The sequence below is a fragment of the Tripterygium wilfordii genome, chromosome 7, assembly GCF_013401445.1.
Source record: "Tripterygium wilfordii isolate XIE 37 chromosome 7, ASM1340144v1, whole genome shotgun sequence".
NCBI lineage: Eukaryota > Viridiplantae > Streptophyta > Magnoliopsida > Celastrales > Celastraceae > Tripterygium > Tripterygium wilfordii.
The window spans coordinates 14,110,480-14,125,347 of NC_052238.1; the positions used below are offsets into that span (position 1 = coordinate 14,110,480).

The window sequence follows — 14,868 nt, forward strand, 5'->3', positions numbered from 1 at the left end:
GATTTTTGTTTCGAAAAAAAAATATCATTGGGTTCACTAAACCGATTGAAGTACAAAGATAATTTTCTTCAAATTTTTAAAAAATACTTGAACCCTAACAATAAATCCTACAAAATAGGACCTCATTTTAGAACTGGATAGTATTGTTAATTGGCATGAACTTTCTTGTAAGAGGGTTGGTGAAACTTGAAAGTACATTAATGGGAAAACAATGACTTGACCGTTGACTAAATAGCATGGAGAATCCCTCTTGGAATTTTCCTTCCTTTACCACTTGGACTCCTTTTTTTAAAATTTTAACTTCTTGAAAAGGAAAAAGTCTGACCGTTGACTTGAGTCAACGCAGCCGATGGCCCACAGCCAGAGGAAATCTTCTTTATGTTGATGATAATAATATAAATAATCATATCTTCCACTACCACTAGAAAAAATATAATTAGTGAATCCAAGTGTTAATTAGTTTAACACAAAATTTCAGAATAGTACTCTATATGGATCACATGTGACTCTTAGGTTCCGTTTGGAGGAGAGGATAAGACTCCGTATAATATAAAATTATCTTTTAATGAAGTTATCGGGTGTTTGGACGATTTTAATTTAAAATACTCGAAATATTATGACTTTATATAAAAGTGATTCTTATATAATATTGACCGTATAATATTGTTAAATAATCCTAGTGGCAATGAAGTTGAACGTTTGATCATTAAATAAAAATTAAATCCATCGATATTCGACTTCAGAGCTCTTGAACAGAGTTCAATTATATTTTTATTAATTATATTTACTTAATTTAAATCATATATATTTACATTTACTAGAAATTCTTCAAAGGAGACGTAATATTATATGCTGAGGAATTCTCCAATGAACTCTTAATTTTTAGAGTTCAAAATATTTTTTTAAAATTTATATAAATATATATTTGTATTTTGATCAATTTTATGAACTCAAACTTATAGTCAAGCTTATCGGAGCTGAACTCAACTCAATTTGATTGTAATTTAAAAATTGAGTTGATCGAACTAGAAATAATGCTCGAGCCACACAAAATTGAGCTTAAACTTGAGCTTAGAAAGTCAAGCCGAGCCCAAAATACCAAAACTCGGTTTGAAGACATCATGACAAAACAGGGTTGTTATTTAGTTCTGTTACTCATCCCAGCGATCCCAGTGGCTGCAGTGTATGGACCAAATTTAAAGAGCATGTGATGGGCTCCACATGTACTTTAAATCTGGTCAGACACCTCAGCAACTAGGATGATTGAGACAAATATCATTTTCAGTTGTTAGTAGGGAAAATCTTGATCTCTAAAAACTCTTAAGTTTGTTGATTGTTGTTCTCAGCGAACAGACACCATCAATCCACTGCAACATGTGATGTGAAACAAGAAAATTTTCGTTGTGCCAACAAAATGACGTATTGACTTCATTTCGCAAGTTTTAAGTCTCTCTCATGTTAATAATTATAAGAATAATAACATAATTCTTACAAAAAAAAAGTGTGAACAGAGTGAAGAGAGAGTTGGGTGATAGCCTAATGGTGAATCTATCTTGGACAAAACGGCATAAATTCGAAAGGTTTTGAGTTCAATTCCCACGAGGAGCAATATCCTTATAGTCACAGGCAGATATTTGGCCTATAATTTACCTTGTCGTCATGTGAGAAATTTATGTGCACGAGGACCTAATGACCTGCGTTTAGGCCTATATCGAACGTCCAAAGGACAAATTTGTATGATATCATTCTATGTTAACAAAAAAATGAAAAGAGAGAATTTAGTATTAGACTGTGCATACAAGAATACATAGCTAGATCGACATCCTTCATGCAACAAGTCGTACTCACACATGTATATGAAGATAGTGATGCTTAGAGCATTTGTATCAGTTTTTCTTAACCGATTCTCTACTTTATCTACTCAAATATTATTTTGTTCACAATTTACAACATCTCTACTCAACAAGATGTCAAGAACTGTATTATTAGTCTCTATTCTAATCTCTACAAACTTAAATATTATAAAAAAATAATTCAATTAAATAAAAATAAAAATAATTAATACAAATATACTACATCATGTGAATGCTCTTCATTTGGGGGCTCAATTAATCGGTCCAAATAAAGATATGTAAACCATGTCAGTGATTAATTACAACAACTTGTCTAATGTGGATGCTTACTTTTGTGTATGAAAGACTTGACAGTTGAGAACATATAAATTAAATAATTATTATCCACCTCCATATATATAATTATCTAGAAATCATATCTAGGTGTAAACATTTGTGTGCATTAATATTCACTTGCTCCATACATAAGTACATGTATGTAGATACATACATATAGTATATTTGAATACGATAATATTGCATAACATTATATTCTCTGGTGGGTTGTCCCTATATAGTATCTAGCTTTATCTTACATAAAAATACAACATGTTACATGCATTGCTCCCCACATGACACAAAAGATTCCTCAATACATATAAAATAATTATGAAAGTATCAGTCCAAGTTGGAATAAGATAAAAATATTTGTATCAGATGTAAATCAGTCTTACACGTGAAACCTCACAGAGATTTGAACCCAATGTCCACTAATCACGAATATTATTATATATGATGACGTCTACTTATCTCATTTTGATTAGATCGTCGGTTTAGACTGACAATTTTGTGAGTAACATATATGTTTGTAAAAAATAGTGGCATATATATTGTATAAAATGTTGATAACATTTGGTTCAATTTATTATGGTAACATTTATGTTATAACAAATTACGTATAGAGATATTATGCATTTTACCTTAGATAAAAATAATTAAAGAATTTTTAACGAAATTTATTTAAAAATAATTAAAATATTATTTAAAGAATATTTTAATTATTTTTACAAGCATATATGGTCCTCCCAACCACCATTTTGGAATTGTTCCAAAATTGTGCCTTTATTGCACTCGAAATGCTACAAAAAAAAATGATTATTTGGTATACAAATAGCATATATGCTATTAAGTATTACTTAGCAAATGAACCCTATATATAATAATATGTATTGCTCTTGACTTACTTCCTATATCATTTTTTTATTATACATTACTTCATACTTACATCTTAATAGTTAGGGTGATTTGATAAACAATTTTAAAAGTAAAACAACATATATGTTAATTTAAATGTTAACATATATTCTGTCTGAAATGTTAGCCCTTAATATTACCGGTTTAAATGAAGAAAAAAAAAATGGTTGTGTATTGTGTCTAATCGTTCCTCCCTCATCATCAATAGGGGCGTTATTTATGCTGAGAGTTATAATAGACCTCGAGTGTTCACTGAGTTCTAAAAATTTAATGTATTTGTCTTTGTTCGTTAAGAAACTCCTCAAATTTGAGTGTGTTTGTGAACTCTTTGATGATTTGTTTATGGATTTTCAATAATTTTCCATGCCAAATTTATTTACAAAAAAGAAAAGAAGGAAAACTTTATCATATGCTACACGAGTACATAGCTTTAAAGTACTTGTCAAAACCCCATTATACTTTTTTTTGTCTTCTCTTCTTGTTTTTGGTGGTGTCGTTCACACATGACACAAGCACAAGAAGACATTCAAAACCTACCATCTTATAATATTGTCAATTAGTTTTTCTTTCCACTGGCCTGAGTGGTAAGGGGCTCTGATCGCTTAAGTAAGGTCTTGTGTTCGAGTATTTGTGGATGCAGAAAACCTTCTTGGGAGAGGTTCTCGCCTTTGACTCCCGACCGTACCTTGGAGGATTGGTTGTGGGCTTGCCTGGGGATACCTTGGGAAAAAAAATAATGGGGCAATTAAATTACTATCAACTTTCGAAGAAATTTGTCGAGACTAATTCTTTACGACCACTTGCAAGGAAGAAATTTGTTGAGACTAATTCTTTATGACTTCACTCTTAAGGATTTACATATTAGTATTTCTATGGGGACAAATCGTATGAACTCTAGAGATCCTGAATTCGATTATCATGGATAGCAATATCTTTGTGGCCACGCACTGTGTTTTAGCTCAACTTACCTTATCGTCAGGTGATAAACTTTTGTGCGTGAAGGCCTGATGGCCCGAGTTTAGACCCATATCGGATGTGCAAATAACAAACTTGTATTGCATTGTTTTCGGTTTACCAAAATAAAATTTACATATTACCCACATCATAAAATTTCATTTTGTTTTAAATAATAATAATTAATATTAGTAATAAAAGAGCAATACATCTCTTGTTTACAAAGTCTAATACTACAACCATATACAAACCTAAGTAGATGGATGATCCCCAGTCGTGTACTTTGAAATGACGAGACCAACAAAACTGTTTTCATACGTAAACTATACATATCTAAATTGATACACTATTAGGAACTCCTCGGCATGTCACTCCAGGTTCTGAGGTAGGAGCCAGTAACTCGTATGGTAATACCCCTGCACCGCAACGGTTTCTAAGCCTAGGATCATTGTTCCTTTGCTCAATTTGTTTCTCTATCCGTCTAATCTCCGCAGAGAAACCATAAAATGCATCAATAATTTCAGCATCACCCGACCAAATCGAAGGTTGTTGTCTCTCCCCTATGTACTCCTCGTCCGGTGAATGCGTCGAGAGTGTATCGACCACAGCCATCAATTTTGTTGCTTGTAACAAACTTGGCAATGCTAGTAAGAAATATTTTTGTGGGTCAGCGAGGAGACTAGCATACTCAGGATCATTTTCTTCAGGGATTAGCCTTCTCATTAGTGGCGGCCTATTTGGGACGTACCCATTGTAAGGGTATTGTCCAAAATTTAGGGCAGCGTGTTGTGCGGATGCCAACCAAATGATGGTGGTCAGGATGGAGACTAGATCGTCCGCGGTGGCCAGTTTTGGCCACCATTCTGCGTGGCGGTGATCGGCATGGCCTACATTGATGGACTCAGAGTACCATGCTTGGAGCTCTTTGTCATTGCAAATTTGGCTTGAATTGGTGTAGTAACGATTGACGTAAGTCCGGACCCAATTCTCAATTGCTGACCAAATTAGAAGCCCATCACTTGCATAAGGGTAGTCTTCAATCAAAAGCTTTAGCCCATGAGGTTGTGTTGGGTCAGGTACAGCCACGCCCCTGTATTAGGACCATTATTAGATACCATTCTCGCACCAATTACAAAGCAAACACAAACTTCACAACCCGGATAGAGAAATCCGGTGCCTTTGTGATAAATCACTTGAATGAACACAAACTGTTCGATAAAAGTTCAAGATGAGTGTTGTACCTGCGAATAAGATCAGCGGGAAGCCCCTCCAAGTCAAACCGCCAATCGCGGTAAGCTGCTGCGCTAATCTCCATACAATATCGGCCAGGAGTGAAGCAAGCCTCGATGACACCATCACCATTGATCAGATTTTGTCGTGCCAGAGCATTAATCTCGAGAGTGTATCTCATGTGTGGATCCAAAAGCTTGAATATGGGGTGCATTGCACTCAATTGCCTATGTGCTGCTAGTATAAATGGCTCCATGGCAGCATGTGTGCGCAACCTGTAATCACAATAACATCAAAAGCAGTTAGGTAGCTGATTCAGAGACAAAATGAAACATAGTGATTTTAGTATAAAAATTGGATTGTATGTATTGCTTACCAATGATTGGCAAGTTGGTGAACACCCGCATCGTTGGAGCAGACATGAGCCTTGGCTAATTGCCAAATCCAATTGGAAGTTGCATCAACTGGAGGTGTAACCACACGCTTTGATCTGGACGACGGCCCTGATTGAGGGAGGCTAAGTTCTATGGCAATGGGCTTTAGAGTGCCTAAAGGGGTTAAGAAAAATACTGTACGTGTTGCATAAGATTTTCGTCCCTCTAGTGCATTGATCCGGTCCAGAAATGGTAAATACATGTCATGGTAATCAATTATAAACAGCTTGTTTTCATCCAATGCTTGTTGAACTGTCATGCCATTGATATGTCCCAGTATGTGCTCTTCTTTGAGTTCAGACTCTTGCGGACCGTAGATTTCAGGGTCAAGTTTACTCACTGGAGGAAATTCCTTAAGTCTCTCAATGTTAACTGGGTTAACTCCTGCGATTGCTTGACGTCCGAATTCATCGTCCCTTAGCCAGGCAAACTTGTCCTCTGCATATGTGTGATTCATATGTTAGTGTCATCAGTTTTGGCAATAATTGGAAAAAATATTTTCATAACCCACATTTGAAATGTGTTCAAATTAAGAAAGGACTGGACAACTCTTTGTGGAATGGACCACAGGGGACAATAAAGTTCTTGCTGCTACTATTAGAATATATGGCTTGTGACTCCTCCCCCACTAAATGATTCTTGGACAAAAAAAAAAGACATATACTAGTAGTTAATGTTAATCATAGCAGACAGTATTTAATTATAGGACTTGTTTTATAGCCAAATCTGCATACTATTGAGAAATCAAAGTTGAGTACTCACTGGACACTATCTTTGGTGTGTCATACTTGAGAAGTCCCTGGCTAGATTCCTTGATTGTGCTAACAAGTTTTGGCAATGGTAGCTTTTTTAACAGCTCATGTTGCAGAATTGGTACTTTCAGGAGAAGCCCTTCGCTGTAAAGGCTGTCGATGTCCGAGAATCCTTTGAAGTCATGGTTATGAGCCGAAATGCTGGCTTTTAAGGATGGTAACAAATTGTGAAGCACTGCTTTAAGCCTTCCAGCTGAGAATGAATCTTGTTTAGACTCCTCAAATTGTTCGTCTCTAGGCACGTACATTGGCAATGGCTTCTCTACCCGGCCCTCCGCGTGCATATCTGTTGAAGATGTACACAACAAGAGTTAACATTTTAGTACAATACATCAAGGATAATAAATTAGACAGATGAATGATGGGAGCAGCTTAGTTAGTTACCTGTATCAGCTGGAGGGCGTCCGGTCCGACAACGTCTAGGGTAGGGAATTTCTTTACCTCCGAGAGTTGGCCTAGCAAATTCGATACCCTTGTCTGGATTTCCGAGATCATTATAGACATCGAAATCGTATATCCTATCGGATAATTTTCTTTCTCCTCTGCCATCACCCCTGATGTTTGTTAGCTCAGTTTCTCTCAATGATGCAAGTCCCGCTGGAGTTTCACTCGGTAAATATGGCTGCTCAGAAAGTCAAAGCAATTAACATCATTAGAACAAAACATTTGTGAAGAAAAATTAACCTTACATTAAAGATTTGACCTTAACTTAAAGTCATATTGAAGAAAAGATCACAAAATAAATCAAAGTTCCAACTGGCAGAGTCTAAAAGTCCAAATGAAGGCTTGACAAATATCAAAAAATATAGACAAATGGTTTTGGTTACCTTATTAGAGAAGAAAATTCTTTTTCCAGGAAGAGATTTCTTGGCCTGAACCCAAGAGTTGCAAGGGAAATGGACTGGACCACAAGCAAATCCTTCAATGGTGATACTCTCCAAGAAAAACTCTTGTTGGTGCTTGTTGCTTACTGTGATTGCACCTGGAACCCCAAAATTTGAGTCCACAATGAACTCTGCAGTGTAATGAACCCTTTCCGCTACAACATTCGATTTCTTCGACCAGTCCTTCAACACAGCTTCATTGCTCCTCTTTGGTGCCTTTGTTTCTACAGCAAAAAAAAATTTCAATCAGTATTGATTCAAAGGAAATCTGAATAACAAACCCAGAAAGTAAAATTGAAAAATTGAGCTTACTTGGATCAATTTCAGTACTAAAAAGAATCAAAGCAACATGCCTCCCAATTTTGTCAGTGAAAGCATCCAAATGCTTCACAATTGTCTCCTTCAAATCCTCTTTGCTTTTCTGCTTCACAGTAACCACTGCCCTCACCTTGAACTTCACTGGCTTCTCTTCTTGATCACCTCCGGGCACAGCCTTTATAAACAAATCTTCACGAATTGCAGCCATAGCTGGAACAACCTTCAAATTCATTCTCCTCTGCAAAAACACTGGCTTGCTTTTAACCAAAACCAGAGTGTTCTGTTTCAATAAATCTTTCGAGGAGGTCAAAAATGGAGATGTTCTCTCAATTGCAGAACAACCCATGATTTCTCTAGTCAGCGCCATCTCTGATTGGTATGATATCCCTCTTTATCTGCACAAGAATGTATACACACTACTACTCTCTGTAAGAGTTGGTCTATTGTGCTCTGAAGAAGGAATCTGCAGAGATAGATCTTTGGTGTTGGTGTCTTATGATTTTGGTTGGGGTTCTATATATATATATATATATATATATATATTACTTGTGTGTATAACGCCTGTGGGCATACAACACCGTCCACAAGTTTTTCAAAATACCAAAATTGTGATTCACCTGCAGAATCTGTGGGTAAACGTTTAAATTTTCGGCAGAGAAAATCAAACGAAACGGTGACGGTTTTGGGGTTTGAGTCAAATAAACGAGTTTTCAAGGGTAGCGACTATGAAAGGACGCGTTTGGTGGAAATGAGATAGAAATTGCGGTTACTTTGTTGTTAAGACATATATACCCTTGTATTGTTTCAAAATACCAATGATATCTCTGATAATTGAAAGGTAATATTACCGAAGGTGAGAGAATGATTGAGGTTTACATGCACTGTGGACATCTGGACTGTTTGACAACGATTTTGGAGCATGCTTTTGGTTAGTGGTGATCATCAATTTGTGGTTGCTTTCTTTGTAGTTCAATGACTTAAATGTGATATGAGTCTCGATTTCTTGTTCTAACAAGGTCTTCCGTCCAAATTTTAGGATATCCAGATGACGTAGTCGCAAATGTAATACCGAGAGTAAATCTAAGTTTATGTTTAGAAGACAAGAAATTGACATCTGTTAGAAAGAGAAGCGATTTCAAAACATTTTTATAAATCGTTGAATCATCTCATAGGAGACTACAATCCTAAATAAATAGGGAAATGAATATGATGTAGCAAACAAGAAAACAGAACAAAGAAAATCAAAAAAATTACAGAAGTGTTTAAAAAAAATTAATGTTAATTTGAAGACCTAAATATCGGAATTTAACTAAAATAACATGGGAATAGTAGCAAAGCGACTAATCTTGACGAAGTTGTAATTTTCAATCCTACATAACAGTATTCTTGTAATAAACTTGAGTAGTGCTACATCACCAGATCAACCCACTCTCCTGAATGTTATGGTAATTGTTGAGTGTCAATTTGAATGGTCGAATAGTGTTAATTGTATGACTGGCCCAATTATTGGGTATCACTAACTATTTTCACCATCCTAGTTGAATTGGTTGAATAAATTCGTTGTTCTAATAAAATAAAAAAAAAGGTAACAATACATGCATATATATATATAATATTGGTGAGAGGGAGAGACCTCCATGCGGATGTGGGACATGAAACACACTGAGGCAGTCTGGCAGATAGCCAGCCACGGCAACTTTCTAGTGACAACCATTTGTGTTTCATTAAATAAAGGAAAGATATCCCATAATTCCTTCAATACATTTTATATATATATTGATGCATATTCCTTTAACCTAATTAGCTTTTAATAATGCAGTAGATCACTTGCCATAGTGAGTTCTAGAACCAGTTAAAGCAATTGAATTATTTTAGGACCAATATTGTTACATTAATGTGGATGTAGAAATCGAACTTTCTTATCATGCATTTCAATCCAATTAAGGTATTGTACGCTTTGGGGTTTGATGGGATCAGATATAGCTATCAATAACATCATTGATTATTTATATATATGCATAAAGCTTCTTTTATTGTGTAATTAGGGCCCACAATGATTATGAGAATTATGATGCTGGGTTCAGATGTGAACTATATATGTCTAATTTTGTGAGTAAGATCTTAATTATGAAAGCATATATGGTAGGAAGTGGACAAGTTTTGACAGTCTATAATTTATTCAGATCAATAAAAATCTTCTTCTTCTTCTTTTCTTTTCTTTTTCCATTTTCCCCCTAGTACATATTTTCCCAGTAATGTCTTCCTACTAAATATATATAGTTAATAGGAACGACGTTCGATTAATTAGATTCTGGCGTTTTTATTTATTTGTGATATACTTTCAAATCATTATTAATATAATTTTTATGATAATTTGCATTGTTTATTATGAATTAATTTGTTCTAAATTAGGAATGATTTAAGATGTATTTAACCGATTTAAGCTAAGTTTAGGGCAATCCCATAGCTGTGGTTCATTGTGATTAAAGTGGTGAATATTATCAAGATTTATAATCCCACATCAGATTGGCATAACTCAACTGAGTTGTATATAAGCAAAGGTTCAACTCCTCTTACGCAAGCGACACATTTTCTGGGCCTAAATACTTCGGAGACAATTCAAAAGAACAAATCCGAGTGGGCATTTTGTATAGATCGAGCAAACAATATTAATGTTTGGACTAAAGTGAAGCAATTTATTCTTGTAGACCACTAAGGCACTAAAATTCTCCAAATTTGTGATTTGTCGATATCATGATATCATCTAAAACTCAGTTTGGTGATCACATAAACTCCTTCTTCATACTTTTATTACAAGTCTCACTTGCAGCCAATAGTTTGAATTGAACATTAATCTCTCATTCAAAGAATAATATTAACGTACGAGTAAAAAAGTCAACGTAATAGAATCAACGTTGACTTTTCAAATGCAGCCCCTTGAAACAGCCATTGAAAAGAAATCAATAACAATTTCATTCAACATGGTCCAGCAAGAAAATCCTTCTCGGGATTTAAGGAAGGTGGTAGCTGCCTCTCTTAATTCAAACAACACAGCATATTGTTGAAGCTTTTGGTTAGGTTTGTAAATTGACCATTGTTTCTATACTTTTTAGATTTGAGTATTTGACCAGTTCTTTGTTGAACCCGGATTCTTATCAAAAACTAGCAAAAATATCGACAATGAGTCTTATATATTTGAAAGTGTTTTACATGTTGATTATGAATATGTAATTGTTTTCAAAATCTAACGTGTATTTTGAGAGATAAAATGTTTTGAAGTTTCGGTTAACAAAAGAAAAGATAAATATGATTGGTTATGTACAATAAATATTATGATTGGTTATGTCCAATAAATATTACCGTTTGAGGATTTGAGCAGTTCTCTTGCTAAACCCGGACTCTATCAAAAGCTAGAAGAATATTATAATTATTTTTCTCTTCAATTTGACAATTAATCAGAAGCTGAACCCTCGTGATCCTCAGACTTTGCGTTTGGGCCAAGAAAACTTGTTTTGTTTGAGAATTTGGAGCATAAACTGGAGTCTCTGTGGAATAACGAAAAATCATATTTTGACTTATTGACCCACTGATAGTTGTGTGATTGGACTCGGGTTATTGACCCTAAAAATCAAAACAACAGCACCGTCCCGTGTTCACACTATGTACTGTCATCGAATAACGGCTACACACGTGTTTATTGAATACCTAAAATTAGGGTGACAAAATTATGTCTGGTCCGTATGACCGAATTAGTTCCATCCAAATTAAACAAAGTTTGGACATAAGCTATATGTCCAAAATATAGGTCCAAACAAAAAAGTTTTGTTCGATTTAAAACCGGGTCCAAGTCCAAATGTATAAATCTTGTTTAGCTTAGATGTCTGAACCTAAACCCAGATTAAGTTATTATCAGATTTACTTGTCTGAGTTTAAATCAATTCGGGTGTGATCAATTAAGTACGTCAGAAATTCAATCCGCATTAAGGGTCCGAACATGTAAATATTTAATAAACATGTGATGTTATCCGATATGAAATTGACCCGGAATCGATTTTTTTGCCGCCCTTACATAAAATGCCCTTTGTCCCGTGGTTGGTCACGGAAAGATATATGCGTGACGTGGGAGGATTTACTCCACCAAACAAAAGGTCCAGTGCACCGGCCAATGTAATTGAAAATATGAATGATGTCAACTATCAAAGTACTACGTGTACGTGGGCTAGCTTAGCAAGGGTTGGGCTAACCCGATCATTAATGAAATTCTGGGACCCAATTTGACTATGTGGGGACCAACTGAGATTGATGAACGAAGATGATCATTGGTAGTATAACAATGTAACATTGGCAAAGAATGAGAATTCTAGGAAAATAGCTCTCCTAATATCCTCGTTCCATTCTCATATCCAAATCCACGAACTAAACGAGTCATAAAAGTTCAAAACCATTGCTCAAGTAGATTTCTCAGAAATAGGAGCACTCAACTTGCTAATTTGCTGTGTAGAAAATATAACAGCGGAGACCGCTAGGGAAAATGACGAGCAGCGGGCTATAATAGTAGCGGTGAAGAAATGGCGGTCATTGGTGAAGAATCTCACAGCTACTTCATCAAGAACCGCAAATATGTGCGGTGGAGCTGAAATTGGCCAAACAGCCAAACAGTTATCCGCACATGAAACTATGGTTTACACCCACGCAGTGGGTTCATTCGACGTCCATCGGAGTGCCAAACGGACCCATAGTAAATATTTAATTTTCTTATTAGATTTGTGCAAAGCCCACAAGAATGTGATAGGTATGATAATACCTATTATTTTTGATAGAAATCTCCCCCTCTTAAGCTTCCTTTTCATAAATAATGAGTGTATTTATGTGTTGATTTGTATTTTGATAGGTTGATTGCGGTTTGGATGAAAAACGGCGGAAAATTGGCTGAATTGAAGAAAATGTCCACCGAATTTCATGTGTTCAAATAGTCATAACTCTCTACCAAGATATTGGAATCGAGCGAAACAAAAGGCACTGGAAAGTAGACATCTCAAGCTTTCCGTAGACTCTAAAACACTCAAATCGGAGGTCATATGGAGAAGTTATGGTCGTTTGAAGATTCCCAAGGCAGATCCAGAGATTTTGGTGAAGAAGTGTGCCTAGGCGAGGTGCGCCTAGGCGCACTATTTATGCACGTCCAGAATCATTCCATCCGCCCAGTCCAGCGAGCATTGACTTGAAGATAATTGAAAATATGAGCTTGCGTCTAAGCGTGAATTCAACACGCCTAGGCGCACAAAACAACTTTTGGGCCAGCTTTATTTCGTGATTTGCCCTAGCCGCACAACACTTTTGACACTTCGAATAGACTTTCTGGAGAGCGAAAACAGAGGGGAAAAGGGATTCTTGGAGCTTGGAGGAGGAATTCTTCAACCCAACTTGGATTATCTCAATATTTGGGGTTTATTCATGCCACTCTCTTCTCTCTTTGTGTTTTTCTCTCTCTATGTGTAACTAAACCACTTTTGCCAAGGCTAGGATGAAGCCTTGGGTTTGATGACTTTGTGTATGGTTTGATTTATATATATATATGAGTTGATTTGGGTATAAATATTGTGTTTCTATGTTTGATTGCAATTTCTTCATGCTTGTTGTGTTTAGCCAACACTTTAGGTTTTTGGATGAAATTGTTTAAAGAATTTGCTTAGACGATAATATGTCAAGTAGATTATGCTTCTTGAAACTCTTGATTATTAATGTGTCTCCCTTTAATTAGGTGACAATTTGTATGAATCCTAATCTCCATAGAACTTCATGAATTCCTATGCATGTTTAGACCAATAAGATGGCTAGAATGTATTTAGGAATATCCGACCTAGACCAATAGAGATGGCTTGTAATCGATTTTAGGGAGATTTGGATTAAGTGTGCTAAAATCGACTTAGGTACGGATTCGTTATGCCCGAATTAGCAAATATGTGTGTGAATTTGTTTCTTTGCAAGTCATTTCGCAAGGGGATTCCAAAACCTTGGTGTTCTTCTCATATTCATTAACTCATCTTATTCATATTAGTTGCTTTCAATCAAGATGTTCTCGCCCCCCATTTGGCTTCTCGCTCAAATCGGAACCTTTATGCATTGGTAGGCTTTCGACTCAATCTAATAGCCTACCTATCATGCGCTAATCAAAGAGAGTTTTTGCACGGGCTCATCATCTGATGCATAAATTGAAATTTTTTTCAGTGATCAAAAATTGTATTATCCGAAAATTGAGAGACTATAGAGGAGTTGGATGAGCTGTGATGGTAGAGTTGCCCTCTTTCTTATGGATGAACACAACATTTCAATGTATTGAGGTGGGATATGTGTTCTCACAATACAATATTGATAGCCAGCTAGTTTTGCACTCATTTAGCTAGGCAGTACCTCCAACTAGACACTTACATAGCTAGTTTATTCTTACAAAATGCACGTTTTCAATATTTGATTCCTTCATATATTTATTAATTAATAATTAAAAAACAAAACCACTTTTATACCTCTACATATGTTCTCCTCGACGACTCCGTCCTCTCAACTTGTTTTGGTCTTTACGTGTCTTATTGCTGAAATAGTTCACATAAGCCCAAAGGCCCAATTCTATGTTTGGATTAGGCAAGCAACTTAAAGGCCCACAATGGACCTTAACATCTGGACTGAGACCATGTCCCTGCATCTGCATGGGGTTCACATAGTATTAATCCTTTGTTTTTGTGATAAAATGCTTGCTTTTTAGAAAAATCCGTAAGGCTCAATTTCTAGGGTTATGACAATTGACACGTGTCTACCATTCTGACTTGTAAATAATACATTATATATTTAATAATGCTATATATATATATATATATATATATATATATATATATATATAGATATGAGGTCTTAAAATGAGCTTCTAACTTTTATTGTTGATTTATAAACCTAACGATATATTTTTAGTTCAAAACAAAAAATCAAATGCAACCTAAAAAGTGTGTGAAATGTTTTTCATTTTATATCCAACGATCCAGAATTATCATGCACTTTTCATGTTGAATTTGATTTTTATTTCGAATAAAAAATATATTTTTGGATTCGTAAAATCGATCAAAATACAAATATATTTTTACAAATTTTTTAAAAATAT

At 35.3% G+C, this 14,868-nt stretch overlaps 1 protein-coding gene across 1 annotated transcript; it reads right to left on the reverse strand.

Moving 5' to 3' along the window:
- Positions 1-4,187: 4,187 nt before the first annotated feature.
- On the reverse strand, positions 4,188-8,218 carry LOC120002373 (linoleate 13S-lipoxygenase 3-1, chloroplastic-like). Its single transcript, XM_038851108.1, has 7 exons — positions 7,713-8,218; positions 7,344-7,624; positions 6,901-7,138; positions 6,467-6,802; positions 5,647-6,142; positions 5,282-5,545; positions 4,188-5,130 (listed from the first exon to the last, which is right to left on the reverse strand). The coding sequence occupies exons 1-7, from the start codon at positions 8,083-8,085 to the stop codon at positions 4,374-4,376; spliced, it is 2,745 nt and encodes a 914-aa protein (XP_038707036.1). The 5' UTR covers positions 8,086-8,218; the 3' UTR covers positions 4,188-4,373.
- Between the last annotated feature and the right edge of the window lie 6,650 nt (positions 8,219-14,868).

Coding starts and splice junctions, on each gene's coding strand:
- LOC120002373 (XM_038851108.1), bottom strand. CDS start 8,085: ATGGCGCTGACTAGAGAAATCATGGGTTGTTCTGCAATTGAGAGAACA. Junction 6,143..6,466: donor CACACCAAAGATAGTGTCCA/GTGAGTACTCAA, acceptor ACACATATGCAG/AGGACAAGTTTGCCTGGCTA. Junction 5,131..5,281: donor CCCGCTGATCTTATTCGCAG/GTACAACACTCA, acceptor GTCCTAATACAG/GGGCGTGGCTGTACCTGACC.